The sequence below is a fragment of the Lithobates pipiens genome, unplaced genomic scaffold (genome assembly GCF_037356315.1).
Source record: "Lithobates pipiens isolate NorthernLeopardFrog02 unplaced genomic scaffold, aLitPip1_a1.2 Scaffold_27, whole genome shotgun sequence".
Lineage (NCBI taxonomy): Eukaryota > Metazoa > Chordata > Amphibia > Anura > Ranidae > Lithobates > Lithobates pipiens.
Genome location: NW_027507788.1, coordinates 16,188,232 through 16,207,765, shown reverse-complemented (window position 1 = coordinate 16,207,765; position 19,534 = coordinate 16,188,232). Strand labels below are relative to the sequence as shown.

Sequence of the window (19,534 nt, the reverse complement as noted above, 5' to 3'; positions counted from 1 at the left end):
CAACTGTGGGTATAGAATTGGGTAAATAGAATTGTATGATATTATTTTTATTTTTTATTTTTTTTTTGTGGTTGAACTGGATGGACTTGTGTCTTTTTTCAACCTGGCTAACTATGTAACTAGGTAAGTCGCTGATCGCCACCATTACTAGTAAAATAATAAAAATATCCCATAGTTTGTAGTCGCTGTAATTTTTGCGCAAACCAATCAATATACGCTTTTTTTTTAACCAAAAACATGTAGCAGAATACATATTGGCCTAAACTGATGAAGACATTTTTTTTTTTTTTTATCGGGTATGTTTTGTAGCAGGAAATAAAAAATATAGATTTTAGTTTTTTTAAATTGTCAGTTTTTCTTTGTTTATAGCGCAAATAAAAACCACAGAGATGATAAAATGCCACCAAAAGAAAACTCTATTTGTGGGGAAAAAAGGTCAAAATTTTATTTTGGTACAACATCACACGACTGTGCAATTATTAGTTAAAATAACGCAGTGCCGTATTGCAAAAAAATGGTAAAAAGAGCAGTTTGGGGATCCTTTCCTTCTAGGACAGCTGCAGCTCCTGAGCCGACTTTAACCCGCAGAGTACGGAGCGATCATTAGAGAGGTGGGGGGAGCAGGTGGATGGAGCCGTGGGTCTTCCACCAGCCCTGCATGTCTGCGGCAGAAAGTGCTGCGGTCTTTCAGGGGGGCATCAGAGTGGCGAGGCGGTCCACACCCTCAGTACCCCCTAGCGACGCCACTGCTGCTGCTTAAGGGCTGCCTCCAGCAAGAAGAAACTGGAGCAATGCTGGAGGCAAATTACAGCACACACTCATTTTGGTAGCATTCCTTGCTAAAGAACATTATTTTTTTATGAAGTTGTTATGGGTAAAGTTCCACTTTAAAGCACTTTTAAAGCCCCAGCACACTGCAAGGCCTCATGCACACGAGACGCAGGTAAAAACTCTGCTCAAAAAAAGCGGAAATGGGCGTTTAGAAACACGCGTTTTGCCACGTTTGCATGCCACGTTTAGACGCGTTTGCGTTTATAAGCGTTTTATACAGATAACATCATGTAGACCCTCCCCAAGCTCTCAAAGCATGTTTTTTTTAACTATTTCTGCTATTTTGATCAGAGTGAGCAGCAGCAGCATAGAGAGCAGTTGTACACTTGCATTTGCCTCTCTTTCTGTGGTATATATTTTGAAATGGATCCCATATTGAATATATGTCAGGAAATGCTCCTGATGTTGCTCTTGATGAGACAGCAACGTCGTGGCAAATTTCGTGAGAGGTCCAGAGTCAGAGCTCGTCGATATTGGACCCATCTGTTGATGGGACAGCGAATGTCCGTTGGATATTTCACAAACATGTATGTGCAGCTGCGTACCTACCCTGCGTACCTACCCCGACAAGTTTTTTAATTTTAGCCGGATGTCCATTGTGACATTTGATCTGCTCTTAGAAAAAGTAGGACCTGGTGTGACATTCATGGACACCAATATGAGAAACATTGTGTCACCAGAGGAACGTCTATTGGTAACGATCAAGTATGTGTATATATTTATAAAATATATTTATCTATGGATGTACAGATTAATTTTTTTCTCTGTCCTTTATTTTTTTTAAAAATAATGTCTATTTATAGCAAATTATCCAATATTTTAAAATATCTAAAATTTTCTTGTGGCAACTTTTAACATGTTTTCATTATTCCTAATATAAAACAATATTAAAATAGTTAATTATTTTTTTATTTTTATCTTAATATATGTTTTTATTCATTTTTTTCTAGTTTCAAATTGTTTTATTTAAAAGCAAATCTATGTTAATTAGATTTTTTATAATTGATTTAAATTTATTTGGCCACATTTTTAATATATTTTTATCGTGAAATATGTACTGATTAATATATTTTAATTCTTTGCTGCTGTATATGGTAGTATAATATTTTTTAATGCCTTATTAAAATATCCAGAATCCTAACCATAACCATTCATCCTAACCCTAACACTAACCACTAACCCTAACCCCTAACACTAACCCTACCCCTAACAGCTAACCCTATCCCTTACACTAACCCTAACCCTAAACAACCCTAATCCTAATCCAACCCTTAATCCTAAACAATAACCCTAACCCTAACGGATAACCATTTACCATAACACCCAACCCTAATGACCAAATTACATTGCAGCAGATGGTCACAGTTGACTTTGAGGCCATGTATCTCTGATTTTGCGACCCGACTTTGGGGCCCCCTATCTCGGTGACACTTGGTGATAGGAACCTCAAATTTGGATATGTTGTAGTGCTAGATCCACAATGTCTGAATACCGAATTTGGGGTTCCTGGCAATAATTAGCCCCAAGATATGGGCCCCCAAAGTCGGGTCGCAAAATGTCATTCTCTGATGCAGAAAAGTGCATGACATTTTGCGATCCGACTTTGGGGCCCTCTATCTCGGGGTCACTTAGTTATAGGAACCTCAAATTTGGATATGTTGTAGTGCTATATCAACAATGTCTGCATACCGAATTTGGGGTTCCTGGCAATAATTGGCCCCAAGATATGGGCCCCCAAATTCGGGTCGCAAAATGTAATTCTCTGATGCAGAAAAGTGCATGACATTTTGCGACCCGAATTTGGGGCCCCCTATCTCGGGGTCACTTGGTGATAGGAACCTCAAATTTGGATATGTTGTAGTGCTACATCCACAATGTCTGCATACCGAATTTGGGGTTCCTGTCAATAATTGGCTCCAAGATATGGGCCCCCAAAGTCGGGTCACAAAATGTCATTCTCGGATCATATTTCTGAGTTTTCAGGTCCAAAAAATTGGGTTCCTTTAAAAACGCATATAAACGCAAACGCGGCTAAGGCCTCATGCACACGAGACGCAGTTAAATGCGTGTTCAGATGCAGTTGGACACTTTTTTCAACTGCCCCTGAACTCATTCAATGTTATCCTATGTGTCCATGCACACCGTCTCGTTTTTTGCCGTTTTTATGCAGTTGCGTTTACCCTCGTTTTTCCAGAAGCAAAAAAATGGGTTCAGACGCAAAAATGTCCACGTTTCAGACGCAAAACGCGGCTAAACGCAGCTAAACGCGGCTAGCCGCTTTTGCGTTTATATGCGTTTTTAAAGGAACCCAATTTTTTGGACCTGAAAACTCAGAACTATAATCTGAGAATGACATTTTTGTGACCCGAATTTGGGGGCCCATATCTTGGGGCCACTTAATGTCAGGAACCCCAAATTTGGTATGCAGACACTGTGGATCTAGCACTACAACATATCCACATTTGGGGTGCCTATCACCAAGTGACCCCGAGATAGGGGGCCCCAAATTCGGGTCACAAAATGTCATGCACTTTTCTGTATCAGAGAATGACATTTTGCGACTCGAGTTTGAGGGCCCATATCTTGGGGCCACTTATTGTCAGGAACCCCAAATTTGGTATGCAGACACTGTGGATCTAGCACTACAACATATCCAATTTTGGGGTTCCTGACAATAATTGGCCCCAAGATATGGGTTGGGGGTTATGGTAAGTGGTTATCCGTTAGGGTTATTGTTTAGGATTAAGGGTTGGATTAGGGTTAGGGTTGTTTAGGGTTAGGGTTAGTGTAAGGGATAGTGTTAGCTGTTAGTGTTAGGGTTAGTGGTTAGTGTTAGGGTTAGGATGAATGGTTAGGGTTAGGATTCTGGATATTTTAATAAGGCATTAAAAAATATTATACTACCATATACAGCAGCAAAGAATTAAAATATATTAATCAGTGCATATTTCACGATAAAAATATATTAAAAAATTGGCGAAATAAATTTAAAACAATTATAAAAAATCAAATTAACATAGATTTGCTTTTAAATAAAACTATTTGAAACTACAAAAAATGAATAAAAGCATATATTAAGATTAAAAAATAAATAATTAACTATTTTAATACTGTTGAAAACATGTTAAAAATTGGCACAAGAAAAATTTAGATATTTAAAAAAATTGGATAATTTGCTATAAATAGACATTATTAAAAAAATAAAAATAAAGGACAGATATGAGATGGGATCCATTTCAAAATATATACCACAGAAAGAGAGGCAAATGCAAGTGTGCAACTGTTCTCTATGCTGCTGCTGCTCACCCTGATCAAAATAGCAGAAATAGTTAAAAAAACATGCTTTGAGAGCTTGGGGAGGGTCTACATGATGTTATCTTTATAAACGCAAACGCAGCTGAACGCGCCTAAACGCGGCAAACCGCGCATTTCTAAACGCGCGTTTCAGCTTTTTTTGAGCAGAGTTTGGGTGGGTTCGGGTGCCGCGTTTAGCCGCGTTTAGACACGTTTAGCCGCGTTTTGCGTCTGAAACGTGGAAATTTTTGCGTCTGAACCCATTTTTTTGCTTCTGGAAAAACGAGGTTAAACGCAACTGCATAAAAACTGCAAAAAAACAAGACTGTGTGCATGGACACATAGGATAACATTGAATGAGTTCCGGTGCAGTTGAAAAAAGTTGTCCAACTGCATCTGAACACGCGTTTAACTGCGTCTCGTGTGCATGAGGCCTAAGTATACCTTTAGAAATGTTGCACTTTTGCAAGCGTATCGAGTGTCAGTAATTAGTGATGGCCGAACGGTTCGCCCGGCGGTCGTTTCGCGGCGAATTTCCGACTTTCGCCGTCCGCGGGTTCGAACGCCTTTTTCCGTCGTTCGCCCCGGCGGACTTACGTGTTTAATGTATACAAGAACTTTAACCTTTCGTGACACGTTTATCATGTGTTACAGGACAACCAATTGAGACATGACAGCTCATGGACACTTGGACATTCCCCCTAACCTATAAATACACCCGATCCGGTGGCCATTTTACATTCTTTCTTCTGTCACTGTAGGGAAAGGATCCTGTGTGGAGTAGGGACAGAGAAAACGCTAGCTATTTGGTACACAAAAGTTCTTTTCAGGACTGGTATAGGTGTTAGGTCAGCAGCCTGAGTTTCTTTTGTCAGTTTAGATAAAGGGACAGAGCGCTGTATGCTGCTATTTTAGGGACAGCTCAGCCAGATTAGTCTTTCTTCATCATCATCATCATCATCATCATTAGCTGTTACTATCAGGTCCACAAAAGAGCTGTTCCAGCTAATCGTTCCAGCCTACTCTTTTTTGCCAATTTGTATAGGGACAGGCAGGAAGCAGTGTGTCAGGCAGTGAGGATAATTTTAAAGACTTGCTGTTACTATTAGTTCCACAAAGGTTCTTTTCAGGACTGGTATCAGTGGTACGGTAATAGGCTTGTACACGTATAATATTCTTTCTTCCAAATATAGAAAGAATATTATACTTGACTGCTGCCCTTCTGCTGCAGTCTGCTAATCATTCACAACTCACTTGTTCCACAAAGCTCTTTATCAGGACTGGTAACTTGGTCTGTCTAGGGTGCTACGGTACATAGGCTTGGGTGCGGTACAGTCTGCTGTTCTGTAAGGACCGCTATCGGTCCACAATACATAGGGTTGCCGTGCACTACTGCTGACCGCTGCCCTATACTGCAGCAGTCCTTCATTGGTATAGGGACTGACGTACAGTCTGCTAATCACTAACACACAACCTGCTTGGTCCACAAAAGTTCTTATAAGGACTGGTAACTTGGTATAGGGTGCTACGGTACATAGGCCTGAGTGCGTTACAGTCTGCTGTTCTGTAAGGACCGCTATCGGTCCACAATACATAGGGTTGCCGTGCACTACTGCTGACCGCTGCCCTATACTGCAGCAGTCCTTCAGCGGTATAGGGACTGACGCACAGTCTGCTAAACACTAACACACAACCTGCTTGGTCCACAAAAGTTTTTATAAGGACTGGTAACTTGGTATAGGGTGCTACGGTACATAGGCCTGAGTGCAGTACAGTCTGCTGTTCTGTAAGGACCGCTATCGGTCCACAATACATAGGGTTGCCGTGCACTACTGCTGACCGCTGCCCTATACTGCAGCAGTCCTTCATTGGTATAGGGACTGACGTACAGTCTGCTAATCACTAACACACAACCTGCTTGGTCCACAAAAGTTCTTATAAGGACTGGTAACTTGGTATAGGGTGCTACGGTACATAGGCCTGAGTGCGTTACAGTCTGCTGTTCTGTAAGGACCGCTATCGGTCCACAATACATAGGGTTGCCGTGCACTACTGCTGACCGCTGCCCTATACTGCAGCAGTCCTTCATTGGTATAGGGACTGACGTACAGTCTGCTAATCACTAACACACAACCTGCTTGTTCCACAAAAGTTCTTATAAGGACTGGTAACTTGGTATAGGGTGCTACGGTACATAGGCCTGAGTGCGTTACAGTCTGCTGTTCTGTAAGGACCGCTATCGGTCCACAATACATAGGGTTGCCGTGCACTACTGCTGACCGCTGCCCTATACTGCAGCAGTCCTTCATTGGTATAGGGACTGACGTACAGTCTGCTAATCACTAACACACAACCTGCTTGGTCCACAAAAGTTCTTATAAGGACTGGTAACTTGGTATAGGGTGCTACGGTACATAGGCCTGAGTGCGTTACAGTCTGCTGTTCTGTAAGGACCGCTATCGGTCCACAATACATAGGGTTGCCGTGCACTACTGCTGACCGCTGCCCTATACTGCAGCAGTCCTTCAGCGGTATAGGGACTGACGCACAGTCTGCTAAACACTAACACACAACCTGCTTGGTCCACAAAAGTTTTTATAAGGACTGGTAACTTGGTATAGGGTGCTACGGTACATAGGCCTGAGTGCGTTACAGTCTGCTGTTCTGTAAGGACCGCTATCGGTCCACAATACATAGGGTTGCCGTGCACTACTGCTGACCGCTGCCCTATACTGCAGCAGTCCTTCATTGGTATAGGGACTGACGTACAGTCTGCTAATCACTAACACACAACCTGCTTGTTCCACAAAAGTTCTTATAAGGACTGGTAACTTGGTATAGGGTGCTACGGTACATAGGCCTGAGTGCGTTACAGTCTGCTGTTCTGTAAGGACCGCTATCGGTCCACAATACATAGGGTTGCCGTGCACTACTGCTGACCGCTGCCCTATACTGCAGCAGTCCTTCATTGGTATAGGGACTGACGTACAGTCTGCTAATCACTAACACACAACCTGCTTGTTCCACAAAAGTTCTTATAAGGACTGGTAACTTGGTATAGGGTGCTACGGTACATAGGCTTGAGTGCGGTACAGTCTGCTGTTCTGTAAGGACCGCTATCGGTCCACAATAGATAGGGTTGACGTGCACCACTGCTGACCGCTGCCCTATACTGCAGCAGTCCTTCAGCGGTATAGGGACTGACGTACAGTCTGCTAAACACTAATACACAACCTGCTTGGTCCACAAAAGTTCTTATAAGGACTGGTAACTTGGTATAGGGTGCTACGGTACATAGGCTTGAGTGCGGTACAGTCTGCTGTTCTGTAAGGACCGCTATCGGTCCACAATAGATAGGGTTGACGTGCACCACTGCTGACCGCTGCCCTATACTGCAGCAGTCCTTCAGCGGTATAGGGACTGACGCACAGTCTGCTAAACACTAACACACAACCTGCTTGGTCCACAAAAGTTTTTATAAGGACTGGTAACTTGGTATAGGGTGCTACGGTACATAGGCCTGAGTGCGTTACAGTCTGCTGTTCTGTAAGGACCGCTATCGGTCCACAATACATAGGGTTGCCGTGCACTACTGCTGACCGCTGCCCTATACTGCAGCAGTCCTTCATTGGTATAGGGACTGACGTACAGTCTGCTAATCACTAACACACAACCTGCTTGGTCCACAAAAGTTCTTATAAGGACTGGTAACTTGGTATAGGGTGCTACGGTACATAGGCCTGAGTGCGTTACAGTCTGCTGTTCTGTAAGGACCGCTATCGGTCCACAATACATAGGGTTGCCGTGCACTACTGCTGACCGCTGCCCTATACTGCAGCAGTCCTTCAGCGGTATAGGGACTGACGCACAGTCTGCTAAACACTAACACACAACCTGCTTGGTCCACAAAAGTTCTTATAAGGACTGGTAACTTGGTATAGGGTGCTACGGTACATAGGCTTGAGTGCGGTACAGTCTGCTGTTCTGTAAGGACCGCTATCGGTCCACAATAGATAGGGTTGACGTGCACCACTGCTGACCGCTGCCCTATACTGCAGCAGTCCTTCAGCGGTATAGGGACTGACGTACAGTCTGCTAAACACTAATACACAACCTGCTTGGTCCACAAAAGTTCTTATAAGGACTGGTAACTTGGTATAGGGTGCTACGGTACATAGGCTTGAGTGCGGTACAGTCTGCTGTTCTGTAAGGACCGCTATAGGTCCACAATAGATAGGGTTGACGTGCACCACTGCTGACCGCTCACCTATACTGCAGCAGTCCTTCAGCGGTATAGGGACTAAGAGTTTTGTCACAGGGTCATTTAAAAAATGACATGCAGAGGAAGAGGCAGGCCCTTCCGCAGGGGTGGTAGGGGTAGGGCAGGAGCAACAGGCTTGAGCCAAAGTGGGAAGTTGCAGAAGGTGCGTTCAATTACTTTAAAGGATGCACCAGACTTGGTTGAGTGGCTCGCTCAGCCTTACTCTTCTGCACCCTCCTCATCCTCTCGATCTGCACCCTCTTCTTCACTCTCTGCTATGTGCACCCCCAAAGACACTACCACCAACAACACGACCACCACCACCACCACCACATACCTTCCGCTTGAGTCACTGGAATTATTTTCCGATCCATATCAAGAGGACATTTCTGATGCGCAGCCACTCTTGGTATTGGATCAGGAAGAGGAGGTAGCAACAAGCGCTACTCAGCAGTCTGACGCCAGTACCCAGATCAGCCCAAGGAGGAGGTTGGTCCCCGGTGTTGCTGCCTACTCTACTTATAGCGGTGGGGAAGGTGACGTTGATGATGACGTGTCTAGTGATGTCACGTGGGTGCCCACAAGAGAGGAAGAGGAGGGGAGTTCAGAGGGAGATATGGACCAGCAGATAGGGAGGAGAAGCAGCAATGACTTACATTGCACAGCAGGGACAAAGCAGACTGCAAATGTATCAGGAGCGAGTCATCGACCATGTACGGTCACATCTGGCGCTCCCAGGACACCGGCACATGGCTCCGCAGTGTGGGCTTTTTTTAACGTGTCCGCTGCTGACAATAGCGTTGCCATCTGCAATCTTTGCAGTCAACGCGTTAGTCGCGGTAAGCCCAATACTCACCTAGGGACGACCGCCTTAAGAAGGCACATGAGCAGCCATCACCGAGCCCAGTGGGAGCAACGGAACACACAAAGCCACACTGCAGGCTCTCACCGTCCAGCCTCGTCTTCTACTTCTCCTTCTCCTCTCTCCTCACAATTGTCCTCCACTCCACCTTCCATCACGCCAAGCTCACATTTTTCTGCAAAAAGGCAGGCTTCCGTGGGCCTAATGTTTGAGCGTAAAAAAATGATGACGCCGGATAACCCTCTTGCCCAACGGTTGGCGGCTGGCTTGTCAGAACTCATAGCCCGCCAACTACTGCCATATAAACTGGTGGACTCGGAGGCCTTTCGCAAATTTGTGGCCATTGGAACACCACAATGGAAGGTCCCAGGAAGGAAGTATTTCTCAGAGAAGGGCATCCCAGAGCTATATGGCCATGTTCAGCGGCAAGTGAATGTATCTCTGGCACACAGTGTCGGTGCCAAGATACATCTGACCACAGACACGTGGTCTAGCAAACACGGGCAGGGAAGGTATATCAGTTTTACTGCCCACTGGGTGAACCTTCTGACGGCCGTCAAGCATGTAACCCGTGGCACCCGTGTAGATTTGGTTTTACCGCCACGGATTGCATGCAGGCCTGACTCTTCTTCTCCTCCTCCTACTCCATCCTCCTCCCTCTCCTCCTCAGCTGCCTCCTCCTTTTCCGCTGCTAGCGTCTCTTCCACTGCACCGCCCAAGCTCCCCAGAACCTATTCCACATGCCAGGTGAGACGTTGCCATGCCGTGCTGCGTCTGTTGTGCCTGGAAGCAAAGAGCCACACTGGCCCGGCACTCCTTTCAGCTTTGCGTTCACAGGCAGATGAGTGGCTAACACCGCTCAATTTGACAGTTGGTAAAGTGGTGTGTGACAACGGTGCCAATCTGCTTAGCGCATTGAAACAGGGCAAAATCACGCACGTGCCGTGCATGGCACACGTCTTAAACTTGGTCGTGCAGCGATTCCTTGTCAAATACCCTGGGGTCCAGGACATCTTGCGGCAGGCAAGGAAAATCTCGGCCCATTTCAGAAGATCTTACACGGCCATGGCTCGCCTTGCTGACATTCAGCGGCGACACCATCTGCCGGTCAGACGTCTTATTTGCGATTGCCCGACGCGATGGAACTCAACCTTCTATATGCTTGATAGGCTGCTCCAGCAGAAACGTGCAGTTAACGTCTACCTGTATGAACTCTGCGAAAGAAACGGTTCTGGGGAGCTGGGTTTTTTTTCACCGCGCCAGTGGCTGCTCATGCGCGACACATGCAGACTTCTGCGGCCATTTGAGGAGATCACCAAACTGGTCAGTCGCAGCCATGGCGCCATCAGTGACATGGTACCTTATGCCTTCTTTCTGGAGCGTGCATTGCGTCGTGTCATTGATCAGGCTGTGGAGGAGCAGGAGCGGGAAGATGAGGAAGTCGCAATGCTGGATGAATTCCCAGGGGGGGCTACTCTATCTGAGACAAGTCAACAACAGGAGTCTGATGAGGAGTCAGAGGAGGATGGTGCCGGGGCGGATGAGCAGGAGCAAGAAGAGCATGCTTTAAACCTTTCTGGGATCCCTGTTGTGCGAGGATGGGGAGAGGAGAATGAAGAGGACGACATTATCCTGGATGATGAGCAGGAGCCAGGCCACCACACCGCTTCCACTTTAGTGCAAATGGGGGCCTTCATGCTCCAGTGTTTTAATAGGGACCCCCGTATAAAAAGCATGAGGGTCAAGGACCAGTACTGGGTGGCAACGTACTTAGACCCCCGGTACAAACACAAAATGGCGGAAATGTTACCGCCGTCGCAGAGGGCTGTCAGAATGCAGCACTTCCAGGCCTTGCTTCGAGAAATGCTGCATTCTGCTTTTGCGTGCGCTGGCAGAGGAGCAATTCCCACTCCCAGAGAAGGATTTGCGGGTACCAATCCAACAGCGCCTGCAAGAAGAGGCCGGTTTGAAGATGTGTTGGTGACTTCGGATATGAGGTCATTCTTTCAGCCGACCCATCGACAGGTGTCATCCGGATCCAGCATCAGGGAACGCCTAGACCGTCAGGTGTCCGACTACATTGGGTTAACGGCCGATGTGGACGCTCTGAGGAGTGATGAACCCCTAGACTACTGGGTGGGCAGGCTTGACCTCTGGCCAGAGCTTGCCCAATTTGCAATCGAACTGTTGGCTTGCCCCTCATCCAGTGTCCTGTCCGAAAGGACGTTCAGCGCAGCAGGGGGGATTGTGACCGATAAGCGTACTCGCCTAGCTCACCACAGTGTTAACTACCTCACATTTCTAAAAATGAATGAGGCATGGATCTCGGAGGAATTCAACACATGTGATCAGTAGACCATGTATATGTCTATAAACAATTTTTGGAATCAAGCACACAGACCTTCTTAATTCATTTGGCTCACTTCCCTGACCCAAAAAAGCACACCGTACTATATGCCCCTACCCTCCTCTTTGAAGAGGTTGAGCGGTGTCATATTTCTACTGGGGCTGCTTATTATGAGGGGTTCCCACCATCCCTGTGCTGTGCTGACTTCCTCCTGGGTGTTCTTATTATGAGGGGCTCCCACCATCCCTGTGCTGTGCTGACTTCCTCCTGGGGGTTCTTATTATGAGGGGATCACACCATCCCTGTGCTGTGCTGACTTCCTCCTGGGGCTGCTTACGGTGCTGCTGTCAGCGCTGTATGTCACGGAGCTGCTGTCAGCGCTGTATGTCACGGAGCTGCTGTCAGCGCTGTATGTCACGGAGCTGCTGTCAGCGCTGTATGTCACGGAGCTGCTGTCAGCGCTGTATGTCACGGAGCTGCTGTCAGCGCTGTATGTCACGGAGCTGCTGTCAGCGCTGTATGTCACGGAGCTGCTGTCAGCGCTGTATGTCACGGAGCTGCTGTCAGCGCTGTATGTCACGGAGCTGCTGTCAGCGCTGTATGTCACGGAGCTGCTGTCAGCGCTGTATGTCACGGTGCTGCTGTCAGCGCTGTATGTCACGGAGCTGCTGTCAGCGCTGTATGTCACGGAGCTGCTGTCAGTGCTGTATGTCACGGAGCTGCTGTCAGCGCTGTATGTCACGGAGCTGCTGTCAGCGCTGTATGTCACGGAGCTGCTGTCAGCGCTGTATGTCACGGTGCTGCTGTCAGCGCTGTATGTCACGGAGCTGCTGTCAGCGCTGTATGTCACGGAGCTGCTGTCAGCGCTGTATGTCACGGAGCTGCTGTCAGCGCTGTATGTCACGGAGCTGCTGTCAGCGCTGTATGTCACGGAGCTGCTGTCAGCGCTGTATGTCACGGTGCTGATGTCAGTGCTCTGTATTACGGTGCTGCTGTCAGTGCTCTGTATCTCCTGCACCCTCTTGTTTGCCTACCCTGGTCCCTGACCTTCCCTCTCCTCCATTGCCTTCATTAGCTCCATAGTCCTGAATTGTCAGAACAATTTCCCAAATAAAAAAAAAATGCTTGTAGTTATCGATCCCAAATTCACCTCATACATGTATTATGCTATTGTCCAGGTGGTGGGACTACGTGCTACCCCCTAATAATTACCCCGTGGCCGCAAATTCGACCTAAAGGTTTGCGAAATTCGCCTCCCATTGAAGTCAATGGAGCCCGCGGCGAACGGTCGTTTTCGCGAACGTTTGTGTCCGTTCGCGTTTCGCGTTCGCGAAACGTCCCGTCGGAAGTTCGTCCATCACTATCAGTAATGGTCATGGCAGAGAGCAGGGATGTCCATGAGTGCTAAGAGAATCTTACCTGTAGAAGCGAGGCTGCAAATCACGAGCAGGAGTCCCAGAAACTTCATGATGTTCTCTGTGTATGGATGGATGTGAGAACTCTATCTAGGAACAGCTCTGACTGACCCTTTACCAAAGAGATGTCAGGGCGAAGAGAAGAAAACTTCAAGGCGAGGAGGAGGTACATATAAGACATCATCTTTCATTAGATGTGCCGTGTATCCATATTTACAATCATCTTTTTATACCAGCGATGATTATCAGCTTTTGTCTTTATTTAGCGGAATGTTCTGCAAGTCTCAGCATGTCGGTTGGGAAGAAAATGTAAAGCCCCACTCCAGGCAGGAACAACAATCACCCCTGCAGTGCTTCCCTCCTTACCCCCTCGCTATGGGAGAAATCAGCGGTGTCACTAGAGTTGGCGTTACCTGGTGCGGTAAAATAAAAATATATAATTTTATAAAAATACATAAACCCCCCACCACCTCCAATAGTTTTTGCAATCTGTGGGTGAGAGAGAGGGCAGAGGGAGAGAGTGAGGGGGGCAGGCAGGGAGAGCGAGAGGGAAGGAAGAGAGGGAGAAGGGGGGCAGGCAGGGAGAGCGAGAGGGAAGGAAGAGAGGGAGAAGGGGGCAGGGTGAGAGAGAGAGAGAGAGAGGGGGAGGGGGTAGGGGGAGAAAGAGGGGGGGGGAGAGGGGGAAGAAAAGGGGGGGCAGAGAAGAGGAAGAGAAATAGGGGGAGAGAGAGGGGGGCTGCAGGGAGAGGGGGCAGGGAGGGAAATGGACAGGGAGAGAGAGAGGGGGGCAGAGGGAAAGAGAGAGGGGACAGGGGAAGAGGGGGGGCAGGGGAAAGAGAGGGGGCAGGGAGAGAGAGGAGGGCAAGGAAAGAGAGAGGGGGCAGGGGAAGAGAGAGGGAGGGCATTGGGAAGAGACAGGGGGAAGAGAATGGGGGGCAGAGAGATAGAGGGGGAGAGGGGGGAAGAAAAGGGGGGCAAATAAGAGGAAGAGAAATAGGGGGAGAGAGAGGGGGGCTGCAGGGAGAGGGAGGGAAATGGACAGGGAGAGGGGGCAGGGAGGGAAATGTACAGGGAGAGAGAGAGGGGACAGGGGGAAGAGGGGGGGGGGGGCAGGGGAAAGAGAGGGGCAGGGGAAAGAGAGGGGGCAGGGTGAGAGAGAGAGAGGAGGGCAAGGAAAGGGAGAGGGGGCAGGGGAAGAGAGAGGGAGGGCATTGGGAAGAGACAGGGGGAAGAGAATGGGGGGCAGAGAGATTGAGGGGAGAGGGAGAGAGAGGGGGGTGAGGGGGGGAGGGGGAAAAGGGAGGAAGAGGGGGTCAGGGAGAGAGAGAGAGAGGAGTGAGAGAGGGAGCAGGAGGAGAGAGAGGGGGCAGGGAGAGAGAGATGGGGAAGGAAGAGAGAGGGGGGAGAGGAGAGAGATGGGGAAGGAAGAGAGAGGGGGGCAGGAGGAGAGAGAGGGTGAGGCAGGGAGAGATAGAGGGGACAGGGAGAGTGAGAGATTGGACATGGAGAGAAAGAGAGGGGGCAGGGAGAGAGAAAGGTGGAAGGGAGAGAGAGCGAGAGGGGGAAGGGGCAGGGAGAGAGAAAAATGGGGTAGGGAGAGTGAGGAGGGAGGGTGAAAGATAGAGAGGGAGAGGGGGGGGGGGGCGCTGAGGGAAATGGAGAGAGAGAGAAAGGGGCAGAGGGAAAGAGAGAGTGGGGCGGGGAAAGAGAGAGTGGGGCAGGGGGAAGAGAGAGGGGGCAGGGGGGAGAGAGAGGAGAGCTAGAGGGGGCATGAGGAGAGAGAGAAAGGGGCAGGCAGGGAGTAGAGAGGGGGCAGGGAGAGAGTGGGGGGCAGAAAGAGAAAAAGGGGGCAGAGAGAGAGAGGGGGGCAGGAAGACAGAGGAGGGAAAGAGAGAAGGCAGGGAGAGAAGGAGGGGGGTAGGGAGAGGGAGCCAGAAGTAGAGAGAGGGGTCGCAGAGAAAGAGAGTGGGGGAGCAGGAGGAGAGAGAGAGGGGGAGAGAGAGAGTGGGTAGCGAGAGAGAGGGGAGAGGGAGTATGAGGGGGGAACAGGGTTTGGTCAGTGTTCACTCACTTGGATGGTCCCGGGGGGGTCAATGGCTCAGTCAGCGGCTTCTCATTCAATGTGGCTGTCGGCCGCTTGTTTCATTTTCCCGCCCCCCACATCCTCTTCAGAGAGGAAGCACACAGGCAGGGAGAGAGAGGCGGGAGAAGAGATGTTTGTCCTGCTGGAGGTTTACAAAGCAGTGTGGGGATCCTTTCCTTCTAGGACATCTGCAGGTCCCGAGTCGGCTGTCGCTCTTCAGAGGACGGTGCGGGAAGAGGAGCAGGGGGACAGAACCGCAGGTTTTCCACTGGCCCTGCATGTCTGCGGTGGAAGCGGCTTTCCAGGGCATCTGAGCATCCTGGCTCAGTCCGCCCCTGGTTTCACCCCTCTGAGGGTGTCAGCCTCACCGCTCCCCCCTAGTGACGCCACTTGATAAATGTTCATTAAAGTGAAACTAAACCTATTCATTTACAGAAGTTTCAAAAACAGTTACATTCCCAGCATGTCCTAATGCTAACTGTAACAATCGCAGCACCACAGCAGTTGAGGATAAAACAGAGGCTAAGATGGCAGCTTCCTTGGCTGAAAGTCCGATTTTTTTTTTCCCTCCATCTTTGTCCCGTTGCAGAGATTTCTAGAGAGCGTTAGAACACAAAATAGGGTACACATTAACCCCTCCCCTGCCCCCTAGTGTTAACCCCTTCACCGCCAGTGACATTTTCACAGTAATTAATGCAAGTTTAATCGCACCGATCGCTGTATTAATGCCAATGGTCCCAAAAATGTGTCAAAATTGGCTGACGTGTCCGCTATATATTTTTGGGGGATATTTATTATAGCAAAAAGTTAAAAATAATGCGTTTTTTTCAAAATTGAAGCTCTTTTTTTGTTTATAGCACAAAAAAATAAAAAACACAGAGGTGATCAAATACCACCAAAAGAAAGCTCTATTTGTGGGGAAAAAAGGACATACATTTTATTTGAGTACAGCGTCGCACGAATGCGTAATTGTCAGTTAGGGCTAGTTTACACTTGCTTCAAAACAAGGCTTCGGACGCGCTTTGTTAAAGCTCTCTGAAAGCCAGTCAAAGCTCTGTCACTAAATAAATTGGTTAGCTTACAGTCCTGCTTACTCCTTGCTTTTGCTTGGTGCTTCAATGAGGCTTTGGTGGAGCTTCGATGATCCTTTGGTGGGGCTTCAATGAGCCTTTGTTGGGGCTTTGATGAGGCTTTGGTGGGGCTTCGATGAGCCTTTGTTGGGGCTTTGATGAAGCTTTGGTGGGGCTTCGATGAGCCTTTGGTGGAGCTTTGATGAGCCTTTGGTGGGGCTTCAATGAGCCTTTGTTGGGGCTTTGATGATCCTTTGGTGGGGCTTCGATGAGCCTTTGGTGGAGCTTCAATGAACCTTTGTTGGGGCTTTGAAGAAGCTTTGGTGGGGCTTCGATGAGCCTTTGGTGGAGCTTCGATGAGCCTTTGGTGGGGCTTCGATGAGCCTTTGGTGGGGCTTCAATGAGCCTTTGGTAGGGCTTTGATGAGCCTTTGGTGGGGCTTCGATGAGGCTTTGGTGGGGCTTCGATGAGGCTTTAGTGGATCTTCAGTGATCCTTTGGTGGGGATTCAATGAGGCTTTGGTGGGGATTCGATGAGGCTTTGGTGGATCTTCGGTGATCCTTTGGTGGGGCTTCGATGAGGCTTTGGTTGGTCTTCAGTGGGGCTTTAAGCGAGCTTTGCTATAGACTTCTATGGAGGCTTTAAAGACGATTTGAAGCACCACTAAAGCGACATGGGGTATAATTTTTTGAAACAAAGCCGAAGCAAAGCAAAAGCAAAGTGTAAACAGGACTGTAAGCTAACCATTTTATTTAGTGACAGGAGCTTTGACTAGCGCTCAGAGAGCTTTAACAAAGCCTGTCCAAAGCCTTGTTTTGTTGCAAGTGTAAAGTAGCCGGTAATGTGTGTTGAAGCCGAAGCAAGTGTAAATGAGCCCTTAAAGTAACACAATGCCATATCGCAAAAAATGGCCTTGTTTTTAAGGAGGTAAATCCTTCCAGTTCTGAAGGGGTTAAGGAAGTTAAAGAAAAACCGAAACTCATTTTTTCGTCATGCACATGTCTACCGGATTCACTTCAGATTATCACTAGTGGCTGCTATAGCCAATAGCAATAATCACTGACTTCTCCGGGCGGGGGGCCTTCCCCCGCCTCCCCAACAAACAATTACTGATTCCCCTGTCAGCGCTGCCTGTGTTGAATTGCAAACTTCTTTCCTTTATCAAGTTTCCCCAAATTTGCACCGCGCATGGCTGGCCTAACTCATTGCAAAGACTGGGAGAGCACATGCTATACCTTGTACACACGGTCGGAAATTCCGACAGGAAAAGTCCGATCGGATTATGTTGTCAGAATATCCGATCGTGTGTGGGCCCTAGCGGGCTTTTTCCGTCAGAATTTTCCGACGGAAAAATTTGAGAGCAGGACCTAACATTTTCCGACAACAAAATCCGATCGGACTTTTTCCGATCGTGTGTATAGAATTCCGACGCACAAAGTGGCAGGCATGCTCAGAATACATTTGGGGACGAAAGCTATTGGCTACTGGCCTCCCGTCGCCACGTTTTGTACGTCACCTCGTTGGGAACTAACGGATTTTCGACAACTTTGTGCGACCGTGTGTATGCAACACAAGTTTCGGACAAAATCCGTCAGAAAAAATCCGACGGGTTTTGTGGTGGGAATGTCCGACCGTGTGTACAGGGCATAATGGTGTAATTGTGAGCTGGGGCTGAATGGATAGTCTCTGGCTAGCTGAGAAAGTACACAGTCGTTATTAAATACCTGAGATGAACTTCGATCCGTGTGGTCATGGAAAAGAAAAAAAAATCTATTTTAAAAAGGAACATTTGAGTAACATTTTATTCAGAAAACAGTTTTTGAAAAGGTAACTTGGTACAATTATTACAGTCATACAGGAACATTTAGCCTTTGGCTACATTTACAGATGAGTCTACCTGCCAACAGTTGGCTTCCTGAAATCCAAGAGCAGATCACTACTCTTTTTTTTCTACTTTTTTCTTATTGGCTAATGCTGTTTCTTTAGGGCAGGGATCCTCAAACTACGGCCCTCCAGCTGTTGCGGAACTACGCATCCCATGAGGCATTGTAAAACTCTGACATTCACAGACATGACTAGGCATGATGGGAATTGTAGTTCCTGAACAACTGGAGGGCCGTAGTTTGAAGACCCCTGCTTTAGGGCAAGGATATGCAATTAGCAGACCTCCAGCTGTTGCAAAACTACAAGTCCCATCATGCCTCTGCCTCTGGGTGTCATGCTTGTGGCTGTCAGAGTCTTGCTAGGCCTCATGGGCCTTGTAGTTCTGCAACAGCTGGAGGTCCGCTAATTGCATATCCCTGCTTTAGGGCAAGTGTGGGCAGCTGCTTAACAAACCATCTCCATGTCATGTCCATGTGAAGCTCAACTCTGTGCAACCAGACTGCTGCAGGAATGATAGGAGCTGTAGTCCACTGAGTTGCTCATGTGCCCAGGTGACGTTGAACAAAGAGCAGTACAAAACATCCCAATAAGCATTATCCAGGAAAAGAGTGAAAAAAATAATTATACTAAATTTTCAAAGGTAAAAAGCCAACACGGTGTAAGGACCGTAGCACTTTCATCAGGGGTAAAATTACTAATACATATACCGTATATACTCGAGTATAAGCCGAGATTTTCAGCCTCTTTTTTGAGGCTGAAAGTGCCCCTCTCGGCTTATACTCGAGTCATCGCTGTCTGCCTGCTCGATCAGCGTGTCGAGCAGACAGACAGCGGCCATTCTATAATTCAAAAGCCGCGCCTCCGGCTCCGCCTTCGCCTGTGATAGGCGGAACACTGAATTTCCCAGCAGCCTGTGTTCCGCCTATCACGGACATCGTCTCATCCTCGTACTACGGACGAGGATGAGACGATGTCCGTGATAGGCGGAACACAGGCTGCTGGGAAATTGTGTTCCGCCTATCACAGACAGGGAGGCGCGGCATTTGAACAGGGGAATGGGCGCCGACGAAGAGCGGTGATCCTGGGACGGGACCGGACGGAGGCTCGGCTCGGGACGGGACGGGACCGGACGGAGTCTCGGGACGGGACGGGACCGGACGGAGTCTCGGGACGGGACGGGACCGGACGGAGGCTCGGGACGGGACGGGACCGGACGGAGGCTCGGGACGGGACGGGACCGGACGGAGGCTCGGGACACAGGTAGGCTGGACACACAAGGCCACACACACACACACACACACACACACACACACACACACACACGGATGGACACACACACACACAGGGATGGATGGATGGATGGACACACACACAGGGATGGATGGATGGATGGACACACACACACACAGGGATGGATGGATGGATGGACACACACACACACACAGGGATGGATGGACACACACACACACAGGGATGGATGGATGGAT

At 48.3% G+C, this 19,534-nt stretch overlaps 1 protein-coding gene across 1 annotated transcript in view; it reads right to left on the bottom strand.

Annotated features, from left to right (window-relative positions):
- Nucleotides 1-13,063, bottom strand: part of LOC143933366 (phospholipase A2 inhibitor and Ly6/PLAUR domain-containing protein-like) — a 36,957-nt gene extending 23,894 nt beyond the window's left edge. Inside the window, exon 1 of the mRNA XM_077456234.1 lies at nucleotides 13,015-13,063. Within this exon, the coding sequence (XP_077312360.1) occupies nucleotides 13,015-13,063 (49 nt within the window). The remainder of the gene's footprint in view (nucleotides 1-13,014) is intronic.
- Between the last annotated feature and the right edge of the window lie 6,471 nt (nucleotides 13,064-19,534).